Below are 16,622 nucleotides of genomic sequence, written 5' to 3'. Positions count from 1 at the left end.
GTCAAGATCTGAGGGCCCATGCGTTGCTGTGCCTTCTTCATGACTGTGTTGATCTGTGTGGATCATGTTCATTCCTTAGTGATGTGGACACCGAGGAACTTGAAGCTCTCTAAGGAACTTCAAGCTAGAGGTGTAAAGGGGGTGTTACTCTATGAAACACCAGGGTCCTATTTAGTAGGGCACACTGTAGCAAAACGTTTTACAACAAAAAACTAAGTTCAGGACAGGTAGGCGCTCTGTTTCAGTCCATTTCCTTTATTTCTAGCCTAATGAACACGACCCAGGGCGGTATTTAAATCCATAAACGTGGAGTTGAGCTCCATCAATGAAATCATTATCCGGTTATGTAAACATGAAATTATCTGCTCCATAACCAACATCTAGTCCATGATGTATGCAACTCTCTGAAATGTGATGACTGCACATGATTAAAGTGTGGTCCTAGAAGCATTACTCAACTTGCTCCACAATGCCAACGTTAAGATGCAAGTTAACCAAGCCATGAGCTCAATAACCCCTGCTGTGTTTGTGTGTGTGTGTGTGTGTGTGTGTGCTGTCAGAGGGGTTATTTATGAATGAGTTGCAGTTTGGTCACAGCTGGAGGGTCAAAGGGCCCCCGTTTAGGGAGAGGAAGGGTGAGGGGAGACCCCAAACTTGTCTCAGGTATGTATGTATGTATGTGTGTGTGTGTGTGTGTGTGTGCCTGCGTGTGCATATATGCTTGCAGGAGTGTGTGTCATTGTGTTGGAGGGATACAACAGCTGCAGGAGTGCAGTCAAGAGCCCCTCCGAAAACTGGAGCAAGCCGAAACCCTCCCACTGATAGTCTCCATGGCGATGATAATTCATCCCAGACCTCTGTGTGTTGGGAGTGGACAAGGTCCCTCCCCCCAGCTGTCAATCAAAGTTTCCCTAGCAGACTCTAGAGGAAGTGCTAGAGGGAACTGGGGAAACAAATCCAAGTCACTACCGCTGTTTGATTAAGGGGCTTTTAGAGTAAACTTTGTGTGTGGTTTGGCAGGGGGCGTGTGTGTGTGTGTGTGTGTGTGTGCGTGTGTGATGTCACTGTTAGGCCTACACAACACAAGGTTTTTTCCATTTGCTCAGTTATTGGAAGTCAATCAAAACAAACAAAGCTTTGGATCAATTTCTCAAGGTTAACCCGAGTATGAACTCAGAAGAGGGAAGTGGTTGACTTGTATTTACCTACAAAGCTGCTTCAGTACAGGACATGTTTTTGCACTGAACAGTCAGTCAGTATATTGTTAATCAATAGGATCTACAAAAGACCTTCAGATGTTTTCCCAGTGAGCACAAGCACATTGTCTTAAGGCTTCAGGGGCACATGTAGGTTTGGATGAAGAGTTATTTTCAACGTTGTTTGAGTGTCTGACAATTATATTTGAGAATGGTTGTTTCCATTGAGTGATATCACTTCATCCATCACGTTAGGTAAATAGAAACGGCAGAACATACAGATAGGTATTTGTTTTACATCCAACATATATTTTTACATCCAACATATATGTACGAACTGTATATGCACTCTTGTCTACATAATTTCCCCCTGTGGGAAAAAAAGGAAGTATCCTGAATTGAATGAACAGGCTTAAACCAATGTAGATGTTCCCCATGTGACATGCTGTTGTACGGAACGGAGGAAAACGGCGGACATGTTTACGTCGACGTACTGTCTATGAATGAGAATAAACCTGCATAGACGCTACCCAACACGTGGAGCTATTCAGTAGGTCACCTCCCTGCCTTGAGATAAGAGAGAGGGAGGGGATGGCAGGGTGCCAAGTCCTTGTTCCAGGGTGGTAGGGTTTATACGATGCATTAGCCCTGTAAGATCTGAGGCGGAGGAGGACTTGACTAACTTTATTGCACCAAGCTTTCATATTAATGGACATGTCTTGTGGATGTCCTAAAATGTGCACCGTACATCTGTAGTCCAACTGACTGCATAACAGGATGTATCTCAGCATGAGTAACTAGAATACAGGGATACACTCATTCCATCTGAATCTCATTTGATTTGGTTAATGCACATATTCTGAGCCCACAAATGAAATCATACACATTGTGGTGCACTGGGATGTATGGATTGAATCACAAGTTGATCATATCCATCCCATGGAATGTGAATCACTGGGAAACTGGAACAACATTATAGGATTGAAAGGAACCAATACAGGTTTTTGTTGTTTCATCGTTGTAAATTGGAATGTGTGGTTGTCTGTGTGTAGCTATGTGACTCATTGCCTCCCTCTCTCTCCCTCTCTCCCTCCCTCTCTCCCTCTCTCTCTCCCCCTCCCTCCCTCTCTCCCTTCCTGTCTTCCAGGTCCAGAATCTGAACAACATAATCTCCTTCCCCTTGGAGAACGTCCTGAAGAGTGAGCTTAGAGACAGCAGACTGGTGAGTAACCCTACTGTAGTGTACACTACATAGTCCCCTGTAGCTCAGTTGGTAGAGCATGGCGCTTGCAACGCCAGGGTTGTGGGTTCGTTTCCCACGGGGGGCCAGTATGAAAATGAATTCACTAACTGTAAGTCGCTCTGGATAAGAGCGTCTGCTAAATGACTAAAATGTAAAATAGTGGAACACTTCTGTCTCCCCTACTGTGGAACCTACTGTGGAACCTACTGTCTCCCCTACTGTCTCCCCTACTGTGGAACCCTACTGTGGAACCTACTGTGGAACCTACTGTCTCCCCTACTGTGGAACCTACTGTGTCTGTAAAGTCACCTAGACAATACGAGATACTCCTAGACAATACGATATACTCCTAGACAATACGATATACTCCTAGACAATACGATATACTCCTAGACAATAAGATATACTCCTAGACAATAAGATATACTCCTAGACAATACGATATACTCCTAGACAATAAGATATACTCCTAGACAATACGATATACTCCTAGACAATACGAGATACTCCTAGACAATACGAGATACTCCTAGACAATACGATATACTCCTAGACAATACGAGATACTCCTAGACAATACGAGATACTCCTAGACAATACGATATACTCCTAGACAATACGATATACTCCTAGACAATAAGATATACTCCTAGACAATACGAGATACTCCTAGACAATACGATATACTCCTAGACAATACGAGATACTCCTAGACAATACGAGATACTCCTAGACAATAAGATATACTCCTAGACAATACGAGATACTCCTAGACAATACGATATACTCCTAGACAATACGATATACTCCTAGACAATACGAGATACTCCTAGACAATACGAGATACTCCTAGACAATACGATATACTCCTAGACAATACGATATACTCCTAGACAATACGAGATACTCCTAGACAATACGAGATACTCCTAGACAATACGAGATACTCCTAGACAATACGATATACTCCTAGACAATACGAGATACTCCTAGACAATACGAGATACTCCTAGACAATACGATATACTCCTAGACAATACGAGATACTCCTAGACAATAAGATATACTCCTAGACAATACGAGATACTCCTAGACAATACGAGATATCTCCTAGACAATACGAGATACTCCTAGACAATACGAGATACTCCTAGACAATGAGATACTCCTAGACAATACGAGATACTCCTAGACAATACGAGATACTCCTAGACAATACGAGATACTCCTAGACAATACGAGATACTCCTAGACAATACGAGATACTCCTAGACAATACGAGATACTCCTAGACAATACGAGATACTCCTAGACAATACGAGATACTCCTAGACAATACGAGATACTCCTAGACAATACGAGATACTCCTAGACAATACGATATACTCCTAGACAATACGATATACTCCTAGACAATACGAGATACTCCTAGACAATACGAGATACTCCTAGACAATACGAGATACTCCTAGACAATACGAGATACTCCTAGACAATACGAGATACTCCTAGACAATACGAGATACTCCTAGACAATACGAGATACTCCTAGACAATAAGATATACTCCTAGACAATAAGATATACTCCTAGACAATACGAGATACTCCTAGACAATAAGATATACTCCTAGACAATACGAGATACTCTTAGACAATACGAGATACTCCTAGACAATACGAGATACTCCTAGACAATAAGATATACTCCTAGACAATACGAGATACTCCTAGACAATACGAGATACTCCTAGACAATACGAGATACTCCTAGACAATACGAGATACTCCTAGACAATACGAGATACTCCTAGACAATACGAGATACTCCTAGACAATACGAGATACTCCTAGACAATACGAGATACTCCTAGACAATACGAGATACTCCTAGACAATAAGATATACTCCTAGACAATACGAGATACTCCTAGACAATACGAGATACTCCTAGACAATACGAGATACTCCTAGACAATACGAGATACTCCTAGACAATACGAGATACTCCTAGACAATAAGAGATACTCCTAGACAATACGATATACTCCTAGACAATACGAGATACTCCTAGACAATACGAGATACTCCTAGACAATACGAGATACTCCTAGACAATACGAGATACTCCTAGACAATAAGATATACTCCTAGACAATACGAGATACTCCTAGACAATAAGATATACTCCTAGACAATACGAGATACTCCTAGACAATAAGATATACTCCTAGACAATACGAGATACTCCTAGACAATACGAGATACTCCTAGACAATAAGATATACTCCTAGACAATACGAGATACTCCTAGACAATACGAGATACTCCTAGACAATACGAGATACTCCTAGACAATACGAGATACTCCTAGACAATACGAGATACTCCTAGACAATACGAGATACTCCTAGACAATACGAGATACTCCTAGACAATAAGATATACTCCTAGACAATACGAGATACTCCTAGACAATACGAGATACTCCTAGACAATACGAGATACTCCTAGACAATACGAGATACTCCTAGACAATAAGATATACTCCTAGACAATACGAGATACTCCTAGACAATACGAGATACTCCTAGACAATACGAGATACTCCTAGACAATACGAGATACTCCTAGACAATAAGATATACTCCTAGACAATACGATATACTCCTAGACAATACGAGATACTCCTAGACAATACGAGATACTCCTAGACAATACGATATACTCCTAGACAATACGAGATACTCCTAGACAATAAGATATACTCCTAGACAATACGAGATACTCCTAGACAATACGAGATACTCCTAGACAATACGAGATACTCCTAGACAATACGATATACTCTAGACAATACGAGATACTCCTAGACAATACGAGATACTCCTAGACAATAAGATATACTCCTAGACAATACGAGATACTCCTAGACAATAAGATATACTCCTAGACAATACGAGATACTCCTAGACAATACGAGATACTCCTAGACAATACGAGATACTCCTAGACAATAAGAGATACTCCTAGACAATAAGATATACTCCTAGACAATACGAGATACTCCTAGACAATACGAGATACTCCTAGACAATACGAGATACTCCTAGACAATAAGAGATACTCCTAGACAATAAGAGATACTCCTAGACAATACGAGATACTCCTAGACAATAAGATATACTCCTAGACAATAAGATATACTCCTAGACAATAAGATATACTCCTAGACAATACGATATACTCCTAGACAATACGAGATACTCCTAGACAATACGAGATACTCCTAGACAATACGAGATACTCCTAGACAATAAGATATACTCCTAAACAATACGAGATACTCCTAGACAATAAGATATACTCCTAGACAATACGAGATACTCCTAGACAATACGATATACTCCTAGACAATACGAGATACTCCTAGACAATACGAGATACTCCTAGACAATAAGATATACATTTAGTCTAATGACTAAGGCACAAACCTGGAAAACATCAGCTCTATGTACTCAGCCCTCCTCTGAGACGCTTAATGAATATGGAACCAAGGTTTTTTTCAGACAAGGAAAAACTCTGGGCCACAGTCAAAGGCTACAGGTACTAGGGCCTGGTGTTTCACCAGGCCAGGCTTCGTTGTCCTACTTAATGAGAGGTCATTCACCGGCAATAGGTTTTGTTATTGTACCGTAAACCCCATTGTTGAAGTGTCATATAAGGTGAATGGTGGGGCCAGAGCCTTCTATTCACAGTCAAATGTAATCTAAAGTTGGGGCCCCTGTGCAGTGTCCTGTGACTGTCCACACTTCAGATAATATAGAGGCAGTGTTTATTTGGCTTGTCTGGAGCGCAGCCCAACTGAACCAATCTGTTCTTCTTCTGTCTTCTCTTCTTTAGGAGCTGAAGAAACAGTTGGAGAAGAGCTGGAAGGACTATGACATCAAAGTGTGAGTTGATATCACTCTATCAAAGTGATTATGACGGAAGTAGTCTTCCACATGGTTTGTGGTGCCTCTCTCAGAAAGATGAAAAGAGAGTTTTACTGTACACCCATCCAATCACGGTCTGGTTGTAAGTCAATGTAATATAAGAATGGGGTTTCACCTCCACTCTCCACTCTCCCTTATCCTTTCTCCTACTTCCTCACGTGAACTACTTGGAAAGAGGGAGTGTGTTACAGCAATAGAATGTGAAATAGGGCAATGATTAGGGTAGTAAATAACTGTAAATCCACCCATATCTCTCTTTTTCTCATTCACACACTCTCTCACAGACATGCACACATAAGTACACTCGCACCTCATCCACACTCGCACCTCATCCACACTCGCACCCCATCCACACTCGCACCTCATCCACACTCACACCTCAGCCCAAGACAATTCTACAGATATCTAATGCACTGTCCCTTCTCTCTTCAACATCTGTGTCTACGAATGTTGACGTTTAGTCTGCCATCCATTTAACAATGCTCTTTTGTTTTCATTGAATGGTATCAATAAAGATGCTTTACAGTCTAAAGTCCTCTCTCTCTCTCTCTCTCTCTCTCTCTCTCTCTCTCTCTCTCTCTCTCTCTCTCTCTCTCTCTCTCTCTCTCTCTCTCTCTCTCTCTCTCTCTCTCTCTCTCTCTCTCTCTCACAGTGGGAAGCTGGAGAAGGAGAGGCGCGAGAAGAGGCGTCAGCCGGGCCTGATCAGGATGGAGGGATACGACGTGACGGAGGACATGGAGCGAGAGAGGAGGACCTTCCAGCTGCAGATGTGTGAGGTGGGGACACATAGCTAGGACAAACACACACACACAGGTAGCAGTTACCCATGGACATTGATCTAAAGTCTGTTTCTCATTCCCCACTACTACCACTACTATCACTAATACCACTACTACCACTAATACCACTACTACCACTAATACCACTACCACCACTAATACCACTACTACCACCACTAATACCACTACCACCAATACTACCACCACTAATACCACTACTACCACTACCACCAATACTACCACCACTAATACCACTACCACCAATACTACCACCACTAATACCACTAATACCACTACTACCACTACCACCACTAATACCACTACCACAACTACTACCACTAATACCACTACCACAACTACTACCACTAATACCACTACCACCACTACCACAACTACTACCACTAATACCACTACCACCACTACTACCACTAATACCACTACCACCAATACTACCACCACTACCACAACTACTACCACTAATACCACTACTACAACTACTACCACTAATACCACTACCACCACTACTACCACTAATATACCACCAATACTACCACCACTAATACCACAACTACTACCACTACTACTACTACCACTAATACCACTACTACCACTACCACCAATACTACCACCACTAATACCACTACCACCACTACTACTACCACTACTACCACCACCACCAATAATACCACTACCAACACTACCACCACTACCACCACTAATACCACTACTACCACCACTTATACCACTACTACCACTAATGCTACTACCACCACTAATACAACTACCACCACTAATACCACTACCACCATTACTACCACCACTAATACAACTACCACCACTAATACCACTACCACCACCACTACTACCACTACTACCACTGCTACCACTACCACCACTAATACAACTACCACCACTAATACCACTACTACCACTAGCTACTAATACCACTACTACCACCACTAATACCACTACCACCACTACTACCACTACTACCACTACTACCACTCCCACCACTACTACCACTACAACTACCACTGCTAATACAGCTAATACCACTACCACCACTTCTACTACTACCACTGCTAATACCACTAATACCACTACTACCACTATTACCACTAACACCGCTAATACCACTAATTCCACTAATGCCGCTAATGCTTACGGGTAGGATTGGGGGAGGGCAATTTCTCCCCTGAATGGTACAGATCGTGTCAAGGTGGGGGAGGGAGCCAGACCCAGACTAGACTGTGAAATGTAAAATGTGCAGCACAGATTGGAAATGGCACTGAAACCAATGCTAAGCTCAGTTAAAGTTCTAGTCCACGCAAGCGTAGGGGAATTTGCTCTTTAGTTGCGCTCTCTCTGTGAGGCCAGCTGCTGAGATGGATGGAGGAATGCCCCCTCCTCCAAGGCCCTTGTCTGTGTCATGTTCGTTATGGCACACAACAGAAAACGTTTGAAAACATGCAACTGAAAACGAAAATGAGTGTTTCTTATTGGATAATTTACTACCACTAATATCACTACTACAACTACTACCACTACCACCAATACCACCACTACTACCACTACCACCACTACTACCACTACTACCACTACCACCAGTAATACCACTACCACCACTAATACCACTACCACCGCTATTACCACCACTACCACCACTAATACCATTCCCACCACTACTTCCACTAATACCACTCCCACCACTAATACCACTACCACCACTACTTCCACTAATACCACTCCCACCACTAATACCACTACCACCACTACTACCACCACTAATACCACTCCCACCACTAATACCACTCCCACCACTAATACCACTACCACCACTACTACCACCACTAATACCACTCCCACCACTAATACTACCACTAATACCACTACCACCACTAATACCACAAATACCACTACTACTGCTAATACCGCTAATACCACTACCACCACTACTACTGCTAATACCGCTAATACCACTACCACCACTACTACTACCACCACTAATACCACTACCACCAATAATACCACTAATACCACTACCAACACTACCACCACTACCACCACTACCACCACTAATACCACTACTACCACTACTACCACCACTTATACCACTACTACCACTAATGCTACTACCACCACTAATACAACTACCACCACTAATACCACTACCACCATTACTAATACCACTACCACCACTACCACCACTAATACAACTAATACCACTACCACCACTACTACCACTGCTACCACTACCACCACTAATACAACTACCACCACTAATACCACTACCACCACTACTACCACTACTACCACTACCACCACTAATACAACTACCACCACTAATACCACTACCACTAACACCATTACTAATACCACTACCACCACTACCACCACTGCTACTAACACCACTAATACCACTACCACCACTAATACCACCACCACCACTACTACCACTACAACTACCACTGCTAATACAGCTAATACCACTACCACTACTACCACTACCACCACTGCTACCACTCCCACCACTAATACCACCACCACCACCACTACTACCACTACAACTACCACTGCTAATACCACTAATACCACTACCACCACTACTACCACTACCACTCCCACCACTAATACCACTACCACCACCACTACCACCACTAATACGACTACTACTGCAAATACCGCTAATACCACTACCACTACTACTACCACTGCTAATACCGCTAATACCACTAACACCACTACTACCACTACTACCACTAACGGCGCTAATACCACTAATTCCACTAATTCCGCTAATGCTTACGGGTAGGATTGGGGGAGGGCAAGTTCTCCCCTGAATGGTACAGATCGTGTCAAGGTGGGGGAGGGAGCCAGACCCAGACTAGACTGTGAAATGTAAAATGTGCAGCACAGATTGGAAATGTCACTGAAACCAATGCTAAGCTCAGTTAAAGTTCTAGTCCACAGTTACACTTTACGAGCGTAGGGGAATTTGCTCTTTAGTTGCGCTCTCTCTGTGAGGCCAGCTGCTGAGATGGATGGAGGAATTCCCCCTCCTCCAAGGCCCTTGTCTGGGTCATGTTCGTTATGGCACACAACAGAAAACGTTTGAAAACATGCAACTGAAAACGAAAATGAGTGTTTCTTATTGGATAATTTAATACCACTAATATCACTACTACCACTACCACCACTACCACCACCACTACCACCAATACCACTACTACCACTACCACCAATACCACTACGACCACTGCTACTACTAATTCCACTACCACCACTAATACCACTACCACCAATACCACTACTAACACTAATACCACTACCACCACCACTACCACTACTACCACTACCACCACCAATACCACTACCACCACTGCTACTACTACCACCACTACTACTACTACTACTACTACCACCACCACCACTACCACCAATACCACTACCATCACTACTACCACTACTACCACCACTGCTACCACTAATTCCACTACCACCACTACCACTACCACCACTACCACCACTACTACCACCACCACTACTACCACTACCACCACTAATACCACTACCACCACTAATTCCACTACCACCACTACTACCACCACTTCTACCACTAATATCACTACTACCACTACAACCACTAATACCACTACCACCACTACTACTACTACTACCACTACCACCACTACCAGCTGGCCCCTCTGTGAGTCCAGCTGCTGAGATGGATGGAGGAATGCCCCCTCCTCCAAGGCCCTTGTCTGGGTCATGTTCGTTATGGCACACAACAGAAAACGTTTGAAAACATGCAACTGAAAACGAAAATGAGTGTTTCTTATTGGATAATTTACTACCACCAATACCACTACCACCACTGCTACCACTACTACCACTACCACCAATACCACTACCACCACTGCTACCACTAATTCCACTACCACCACTAATACCACTACCACCACTAATACCACTACCACCACTAATTCCACCACTACTACAACTACCACCACCATTGCTACCACTACCACCACCACTGCTACCACTAATTCCACTACCACCACTACCACCACTACTACCACCACTAATTCCACTACCACCACCACTACCACCACTGCTACCACTAATTTTACTACCACCACTAATACCACTAATTCCACTACCACCACCACTACTACAACTACCACCACCACTACTACCACTACCACCACTTATACCACTACCACCACTGCTACTACTAATTCCACTACCACCACTAATTCCACTACCACCACTACTACTACTACTACCACCACTACCACTACCACCAATACCACCACTGCTACCACTACCACCACCACTACCACCACTGCTACCACTAATTCCACTACCACCACTAATACCACTACCACCACTACCACCACGACTACCATCAATACCACTACCACCACTGCTACCACTACCACCACCACTAATACCACTACCACCACTACTACTACTACCACTACCACCACTACTACTACTACCACCATGAATACCACTACTACTACTACTACTACTAACTACCACTACTACCAGCTGGCCTCTCTAATAATTAATAATAATAATTTGAAGTCCTTCCACTGGGCACAAACGTCAGTTCAACATCTAGTTTTGATTTACATTTGGTTGAGTTGTCACCTAACGTAAAATCAACAAAAATATTCACCATGTCATTGGATTTAGGTTAAAAGTTGGGTGAAAAACACACGAAATGCCTTTACGTTGATAATTTTTTGCAAATCCAATCTATTTTCAACGTTGACTCAACGTCATCACACTGATTTGTTTTTGTTGAAATGATGTGGAAACAATGTTGATTCAACCAGTTTTTGCCCAGTGGGCTGTTTCAGTCCATTTTGTCCCATTTGATGGAAAATGAACATGACCCAGCGTAGCCGCAGACAGACGGCTTTAAACAAGGCTTTATGGAGCAGAGACGCAGCAGACTGCAGTCATTCCTTCCACAAGCAGCAGAGAGCTCCTACAGCTGGCTCTCACCAAGGCATTTTCCTTTTAAAGCAACATTTGAAACACTTCAAACAGTTAAAAAATGGATCAGGGAAAAAACACACCCTGAAACTGTTCTGTGCTATTTCATGTTTAGGCTACGTCCTGAGAACCATACTGTCTATGGCAGAAGAGACTTGTTCATATGAAAGTCTATCATTTTTCCTGCCCATGTGTCCTGACCGGGAAAAACTCTGGGCCCAAGTTACAGACTACAACTAAAGAACAGGAGTTTTACCTGGGTCAGAACACAAGGGCAGGGGCATACAGTACATTTCTCTTACCATGATTAATGAGTGACTGGTTGAATCAGTGAAATGATACACAACTTCTTAATAACGGTCTGTAACCAGTATGACCGTTTCTGAACCTAAACCAGCCCTGTAACCATGGTTACTAATCTAGCACTGTGTCCTCTGGTTTGTCCAGTACCTCCTGAAGATCCAGGAGCTGAGGGTACGTCAGGGTCCGGACCTGCTCCAGAGTCTTATCAAGTACTTCCAGGCCCAGCTCAAGTAAGTTCTCCTTCTATGCTTTCATGCCCTTTTCAAACTACTGAGCCAAGCAGAGCTGTACTGCACTGGCCTGGTTATAGTCTGAAATAAAACATTTAAGACCATTTTTATATCCAAGGCAGTACGGTTCTGGTTGGCCCTATAGTTTGAATTGAAAGAGTCCTCGCTGAACTCATTTGGCCTTATGGAAAGCGTATGGCTTTCATTTGTAGCCTACTGCTGTATCTCCCAGCTACTTACTACACGTCATAAGGTTTTACCTCAGGAATGTTACTGTGGCTTCTGGTGTCATGTTGTGGCTGTTTTGGTTTTGTCTTCCTTTTACTACAGTAGCTATCGCCACGCTACTTAACTATTCGGTTGCATATGTTATATGTGTTCTACGTGTGTTTGTGGAGCGTGTGTGTGTGTGTGCGCGCGCTCCTGTGTGTCTCTCTCTCTCTGTGTGTGTGTGTTTGGGGTTGTGTACCTGAGTGTTATGACTCAGTGTTATTGTGTCATCTCAGTTTTTTCCAGGACGGCTTGAAAGCTGCCGAAAACCTTAGTCCCTTTGTGGAGAAGCTGGCTACGTCGGTGCACATGGTAATAACAACTGTTTCTGTTTGTTTTGTGTGTCTGTCTACCTGTCTGTCTGTCACACACACACACACACACACACACACACACACACACTAACTACCAACTCCAACTGGACATTAGTCATCACCTGCTATGGAAGCCCAGAACAGACAGAATAACAGATTATGCATCGCAGCAGACAACTCCACTGTAAGTCTCATAGACAGACAATTCCACTGTAAGTCTCATAGACAGACAACTCCACTGTACGTCTCATAGACAGACAACTCCACTGTAAGTCTCATAGACAGACAACTCCACTGTAAGTCTCATAGACAGACAACTCCACTGTAAGTCTCATAGATAGACAACGGTTGAGTAAGTAAGCTACAGTCAAATTCCTAAGCCTCAACCTCCTCTCTCCTCCCAGACTTTCCCAACCCACAAGCTGTCTGCTATTTGATGCAATTCCCAATTTCATTGGAAGTACGGGCCCCTTATGCTATAATCGCCCAGACAGGTTTTCCAAACCAGGCAAAGCTTACATTTTCCTACCCATATCCCCCCAACTGCCAAACCAGGAGACTATCGCAAGGTACCGGTTATGGTTGTCAAGGTTACAGGGCAGTGGTGTTGAAGTGTAGTCTTAAATGACATGGTTATACAGCCTGGTCCACCTTAAATGGCATGGTGTGGTGGTTATACAGCCTGGTCCACCTTAAATGGCATAGTGTGGTGGTTATACTAAGCCTGGTCCACATTGTGGTTTACTGACCTAACGTCGGGTTGCACTCTCTCTCTCTCTCTGTCTCTCTGTCTCTCTCTCTCTCTCTGACATCAGGCACAGTGTTAGTAACGGACACTTGAGTTTAATGAGAGTGTCGTCGGTTCTTCTTGCTCTGCATGGTCGGAAAAGGGGCAAGCTCGTGCACGCTGTTTCTCAGGTTCAAGGGAGTTTTATGGAAAAGAAACCTGTTGGGACTTTTTCACGGTTCACCTAAACGTTGTTTTGTTGTCATCCTGTTTGATTGGTTGTTGTTTCATCAGACCCAGATCATTCTAATGCAACAGGCAGATAGGGGTTGTGCTAGCCTGGCGCTTTGTGCTGTCTAGGATTTGGCAAGACAGCACAAACTGATCTGGAGGGGAAAGAGGTACGGTTTCCACCCAGAAACCAAAGACTGTTCTAGAATGCTCTGTTACACTTTATTTTGCAACGTTATGCAAAGCTTGGTTTAACAGCTGTCCACACCCATTGATTGGGGACATTTCAGCAAAGCTTCCCATCCCAAATCCATTGTTTTTGGAAGACGGTTGGTGTTGTCAAAAGCTAGTGCACGCCACGTACACCAGCTACTCCCTCCAAATGCTCCCAAAATATCAGCCAAATCACTGTATGTTTAGATATTAGCTACAGTAGATGGCGTTCAGCTAGAAAGCTGATCTGTCCTGTGTCTGTGTGTGTGTGTGTGTGTGTGTGTGTTTACTGTAGGTGCGTCAGGACCAGGATGAAGAGGTGAGACAGCTCTCTCAGCTACGAGACTCCCTGAGACTGCTGCTACAGGTGGAGGGGAAAGAGGTACGGTTTCCACCACCACAGAACTCAAACACCCACTATAAACTATACTAGATCGCTTTCCAGGGTCTTGTTCATTAGCCACCAAACGGTAGAAAACTGACTCAAACAGAGGGGGACTACCTGGGCTTGTCCAATAAGAAGTGTTCATTTTCCTTTGGAAAATGTTTTGAAACGTTTTCCATTGCTTGCCCTAATGAACACGATCATGGTGGGTGGGTATAAAAAGAAAACGGGTATCTTTTCAATTACTCATAGTCAATCTATATTTTAATAAAGGATTTTTCTCCCGTTTTGTCCTAGGAATACCTGACCGGAAAGAACTCTGGTAACGGCTACAGCATCCACCAGCCTCAAGGCAACAAGAAGTATGGTACGGAAAAGTCAGGCTTCCTACAGAAGAGGAGTGACGGGTGAGTCTGTCTGGAGAATGTGAAAATACTGATAAATATACTGACCATGTACTGAAAACACACAAGGCTCCACTTCCACCATTAACCCCAATACGAGGATTCCACTAGCCTGTGTAACTGAGATTAGAACGTGCTGTGAACTCACTTCACAGCTAGCTCGAAATGGTGCTATTGAATTGCATCCTTTTCTATAGCTCAACTGGTTTGTATTTTGTCAAGCGGGCGGTCATGTGTTGGTGAGGCCCAGTCAGAGGCAAGTTTAGGGAGGCAGCTCGATATGCTAAGATAGCACACATAGGATTTGGCAAGACAGCATAAACCGATCCGGGTCTAGGCTAGGATGTCACAGGCTGTTTTATGGTTGTGACTAGACGGAGTACAGCTACGGACGACATTTACAATTGAACTACCGCAAGAGTTTGGACTTGATGATGAGTCGGAGTCAGATATCACAGAGTTGCTCAAAGTAGAAATATATAGCCAGTGCACAGATACAATATAACCTAGCCAACTGCCAACGCAGCCTAAATATGGATGCAGTGCTTTGTCAGCCCCAGCTGGTCTTCATTATTCTGGGGGTTTGGATCCAGGCGGTGAGGCCTGGCGTGAGTGAGTGAGTGAGTGAGTGAGTGAGTGAGTGAGTGAGTGAGTGAGAGAGAGAGAGAGAGAGAGAGAGAGAGAGAGAGAGAGAGAGAGAGAGAGAGAGAGAGAGAGAGAGAGAGAGAGAGAGAGAGAGAGAGAGAGAGAGAGAGAGAGAGAGAGAGAGAGAGAGAGAGAGAGAGAGAGAGAGAGAGAGAGAGAGAGAGAGAGAGAGAGAGAGAGAGAGAGACCATTCTAGCTCCCCTCATTCTCAGAGCGTTAGATTACAGTGTGATAACATGGGGGGAAGTGAGTCAGTTGGGGAAACGAACTTGTATTCCTGGAAATGATGTGTAAACTTGATGGTACTGTAGATATACAGTAAGTTATACCTGACTCAGACTGTGGTCTGTGTCTCTCTGTCTCCCCTCTCTCTTTCACTCCCTCCAGGATTAGGAAGGTGTGGCAGAAGAGGAAGTGTGGTGTCAAGTACGGCTGTCTGACCATCTCCCACAGCACGGTGAGACTCACCATGTCATGTGGCCTTTTAGCTGACATTTCATTCACCTCTCATTTCCTGTACCCCAATACAGGATGTAAACCATACAGTAAAGCTCACTGCCAAAAGTCATCCTCAATACAATATACCTGACTACCTGTAACTTTAAATCAGTCGCCAGTAGGGCTGACCCCATTTAGTCGACTGGTCGATTGTTTGGTTGACCGAGATTTCTTTAGTCGAGCA

At 43.7% G+C, this 16,622-nt stretch overlaps 1 protein-coding gene across 2 annotated transcripts in view; it reads left to right on the top strand.

Moving 5' to 3' along the window:
* Window positions 1-16,622, top strand: part of LOC121539003 (arf-GAP with SH3 domain, ANK repeat and PH domain-containing protein 1-like) — a 56,677-nt gene that overhangs the window by 16,679 nt on the left and 23,376 nt on the right. For both annotated transcript variants that reach the window (XM_041847163.2, XM_041847162.2), the window contains exons 4-11: window positions 2,344-2,418; window positions 6,341-6,390; window positions 7,085-7,208; window positions 12,666-12,751; window positions 13,258-13,333; window positions 14,802-14,888; window positions 15,189-15,298; window positions 16,328-16,397. In XM_041847163.2, coding sequence (XP_041703097.2) covers window positions 2,344-2,418; window positions 6,341-6,390; window positions 7,085-7,208; window positions 12,666-12,751; window positions 13,258-13,333; window positions 14,802-14,888; window positions 15,189-15,298; window positions 16,328-16,397 — 678 coding nt within the window. The remainder of the gene's footprint in view (window positions 1-2,343; window positions 2,419-6,340; window positions 6,391-7,084; window positions 7,209-12,665; window positions 12,752-13,257; window positions 13,334-14,801; window positions 14,889-15,188; window positions 15,299-16,327; window positions 16,398-16,622) is intronic.

This window comes from Coregonus clupeaformis, chromosome 21 (genome assembly GCF_020615455.1).
Source record: "Coregonus clupeaformis isolate EN_2021a chromosome 21, ASM2061545v1, whole genome shotgun sequence".
Taxonomy (NCBI): Eukaryota; Metazoa; Chordata; class Actinopteri; order Salmoniformes; family Salmonidae; genus Coregonus; species Coregonus clupeaformis.
This window is presented reverse-complemented; position numbering and strand designations above follow the sequence as displayed.